Source organism: Bactrocera dorsalis, chromosome 3, assembly GCF_023373825.1.
Source record: "Bactrocera dorsalis isolate Fly_Bdor chromosome 3, ASM2337382v1, whole genome shotgun sequence".
In the NCBI taxonomy this organism is placed as follows: Eukaryota; Metazoa; Arthropoda; class Insecta; order Diptera; family Tephritidae; genus Bactrocera; species Bactrocera dorsalis.
The window spans coordinates 22,701,542-22,705,038 of record NC_064305.1 but is presented as its reverse complement, the minus strand read 5'-3'; the positions used below and the strand labels follow the sequence as shown (position 1 = coordinate 22,705,038).

Below are 3,497 nucleotides of genomic sequence, written 5' to 3'. Positions count from 1 at the left end.
AAACTTGTGAAGCCATAATAGAAACATTGGGCGGATGTATTCAGGTATTTCATTTCTTCTTTAATATCTTTTTTATTTCAAACCCGAAAATTATTTTTATAAACATGAAAATTAAAAAAAAAAATCCAATACTGCCATTTTTTTGGCATTCTTTTTCTAATTATTTCTGGAGAAAAATTTTACTTAAATATTAAACACTAACGTGTGAGGTACTTCATTGATAACACTTAACCCTCTAACCGGCCAATTTTTTTTCGATAAAAAAAAATTTTCTTTTCATAGTTTTTGGCTAAATAAAACTTATGTCAATGTTAAAAGGTAAAAAAAAATCTAAGCTTACCTTCCAGGTGAGAAATTATGTTGACCGCCAAAAGGCGGACCTGCCTGGTAACGTAATAAAAAACTTTTATTAGTGGATGATTTTAATTGAAACTTTTTTCAGTTCTTTTTATTGTTTTGATGATAAATTTGAAAACATTTGTTATTGTGTGAGAGGCACAGATTTAATTTACACTTAGTACAATACATTTGTGTTTCGGACTTACATCCCCGAAGTTTGCATACTTTTTTGCCACTGCGGCTCAAAACGTCAGGCATATGTCCAACTCCATCAAAACGAATGTCAGCTGGTGGATCATAGGATTTCTTAAATTTTTGTATTTGTGGACTTTGGCTCTGAGGTCTACCGACGGCTCTTTTGGCGTTAGTCTCCTCATAACGACAAAGTACATCAGCCACTTCAATACGAAAATTTGGTAATTTTTTATGATAAATATCTTTACAGTTAATTCCATGAATACGCTGAAAAAGGAGGTATGAATTTACTATCGACATATCAATTAAATGATAAAATAAACGCAAAGTCCATTTTTTGGTCTTAACTCTGATGTGATAGCGACCAAGTAAACTGTCCATCAAATCAACACCACCCATATGGCGGTTATATTCTTTAATTATATTAGGACAGTCTACATCGACGTATGATTTATTTTTCCGATCATAACGGCATATTTTTAAGGGTTGTGAATTGTTGTTTAGTGTTTTAAATGGCTTAATTCCAGCATACGTGGATACCAGTCGTACATATTTTGTATCCTTCCATTGAACACAAGATATGTCTACTCCAAAGGCACGGCCAACAAACTCCTCTGAGTATCCACGTTCTTTATCTTTTAATTCCACTTCCCTTGTCAGCTTGCAGTTGGGTATTCTGTTTGATCGGACGGTTCCTAATGCGTAAATTCCTCTGCTTCGTAAATAAACAAGAAGTGGCAGAGAGGTATAAAAATTATCAAAGTACAATATATGATTTTTGAAATCTGGAATTGTATTTGACAACCTTATGACTACATTGGCTGTTGATCCTAAATCAGGAGTATTAGGTATTACTTTATTATCGCCAGCTCCTTTGTATACTTCAAATCTGTACGAAAAGCCATTCGAGTCACAAAGAACAAAAAGTTTAATGCCATATTTATGGGGCTTTGCGGGCATATATTGTCGAAATTTTGTCAACATTTTTGTTGAACACATTTGTTCATCAATGCACAACCGAGCTGTTTTTGGCACAGAATCAAATCGCATATTGAGTCTATCAATAAGTGGACGAATTTTATACAATTCATCAAATCCTGCTTCCTGTGGTTTTTTCATTTTTTTGGTATCATTGAAATGAAGATATTTTCGGATTAAAAAAAACTGTTTGGAAGTCATTGCGTTTCTAACTGGCTCGAAAGAATGTTTGGACCAGTAACTCTCGACACTGGGATATCGGTACACAGACATATAAATTAAAATTCCGATATATTTTTTTAAATCACACGATGTCAAAGTAAAGTTTGTAGAAACATCTTGCTGTTTTGCATACAAATTGCTCTGATACACAATTTCATTTTGCAAGTCATCGTTAAAAAAATAATTAAAGCAACGGAATGGTGTGGTTAATTCTTTGAATTGTTGCGGCAATTCCTTGTTTCCTTGAAAAACTACATCATTCTTTTCAAGTTCAAGAAATTTTTTTTTCCATAAAATTTTTCTGAACTCTGGATTTTGGAGGGAAATATCTCTTATATTTCCGCTAAACCCCCCCGCGTTGGATACTACTGGACTTTCACCAGCTTCAGTTTCTGGTAGGGGGATCTTGCCCGTTTTGTTTTTGTTTTCCCAGGTTTTGATGGTAAAGACTCGTCAGGCTGTTCCACATTGTTATGCACTTCTGCCGGATGGTTTTGTGAATTTCTAAAGATATTTTCAAAATCATTGTTATCTGCACTATCCCATTCTTCTTGAAATGTAGCAAAGTCTACGTTTGGTAATTGAAAGTCTGGGTCTTCCAAATCATCATTATCGTCGGCGAAATCGTCTTCTGAATCTGTGCCATCCACCAATTCAGACTTGAGTTCTTCAATTTCCTCATCAGTTAATTTTGAGAAATGAAATTTTTTTCTTTGTGAAAACATTTTCAAACTGCTAATTGTTTCCCAGAATGTTTAAAACCCAAAAATGTTTAAAGAAATATGAAATGATTAAGAAAATGGACAAGAGCCACGTGTATGCAAAATTTGCTTTTAACCGGCAGATCCGCCTTTAGACGGTGTTCAATTTTCACCGGCTACAAACAAAGTTTTGCTAAGAACTTAACAATAAAGCACAAAACATAAAAGAATATATATTTACCTATATGAAAAAATTTTTGTTCACGCAAATCATGAATTTTAACGATTTTATACTATTTTAAAAACTCCACTTGATACACAAATAATTATTTTACACACTTTGTCAAAAAATTGACTTTAGCACTCAACGATTTGCAATCAAATGACTAATGCTTACTGTAATTTGTTTCAATAAGAGAATTGTGTTGTTGTCTGCTGATATTTACCGTTGGAATAGAGATTTGAAATATAAGAGCTGCATAGCAACATATTAATTATACACCGTCTAAAGGCAGGCTCGCCGGTTACAGGGTTAAACTAATAAATGAATAAACTCCAAATATATTTACTTTAAATTTACTGATACTGGACGTCTGTAAAAAGTTCATTAAAAGATCTAGCTAAGGAATTAATGCTGTTATACTTGGGGTTGTTAATACGACTTTCAATTTATTTATAGATAATTGTCTTGTAAATTTTATCGTAAATATACATATTATTACAAGTTATATAAACGTAGCACAAAACGCAGGTATAGGTATATTTTTAAAATAATAACAATATTAAATTCCATAATTTTTGGCTATAGCCACTACGGTTGAAATAGTGCCTCAACACCTTTATCACACAACCTTTGGGTAACTGTAGTAAAAAAAAATATTACTGTAAAAAAGTAGTTTCATAATTTTATTAGGCTTCTTTTGTCCAACCTTATTATTATACTAATGCATGTACTAAGCGCCCCTAACCTTAAACAGATATTGTGTGATATTACGGTCAGCAATATCCATTCGTTTTTAGAAAACTTACTTCAATCATTTTCAGTAGATTCATTATTTTTGA

At 32.5% G+C, this 3,497-nt stretch overlaps 1 protein-coding gene across 2 annotated transcripts; it reads right to left on the bottom strand.

Moving 5' to 3' along the window:
• Positions 1–224: 224 nt before the first annotated feature.
• LOC125777763 (piggyBac transposable element-derived protein 4-like) lies at positions 225–2,974 on the bottom strand. Of its 2 annotated transcripts, none has more exons than XM_049453312.1 (2): positions 2,677–2,974; positions 225–2,469 (listed from the first exon to the last, which is right to left on the bottom strand). In XM_049453312.1, the coding sequence occupies exon 2, from the start codon at positions 1,783–1,785 to the stop codon at positions 439–441; it is 1,347 nt and encodes a 448-aa protein (XP_049309269.1). In that variant the 5' UTR covers positions 1,786–2,469; positions 2,677–2,974; the 3' UTR covers positions 225–438. The 2 variants fall into 2 exon arrangements, with proteins under 2 accessions (XP_049309269.1, XP_049309270.1); XM_049453313.1 differs by having other exon boundaries at positions 225–2,466.
• Between the last annotated feature and the right edge of the window lie 523 nt (positions 2,975–3,497).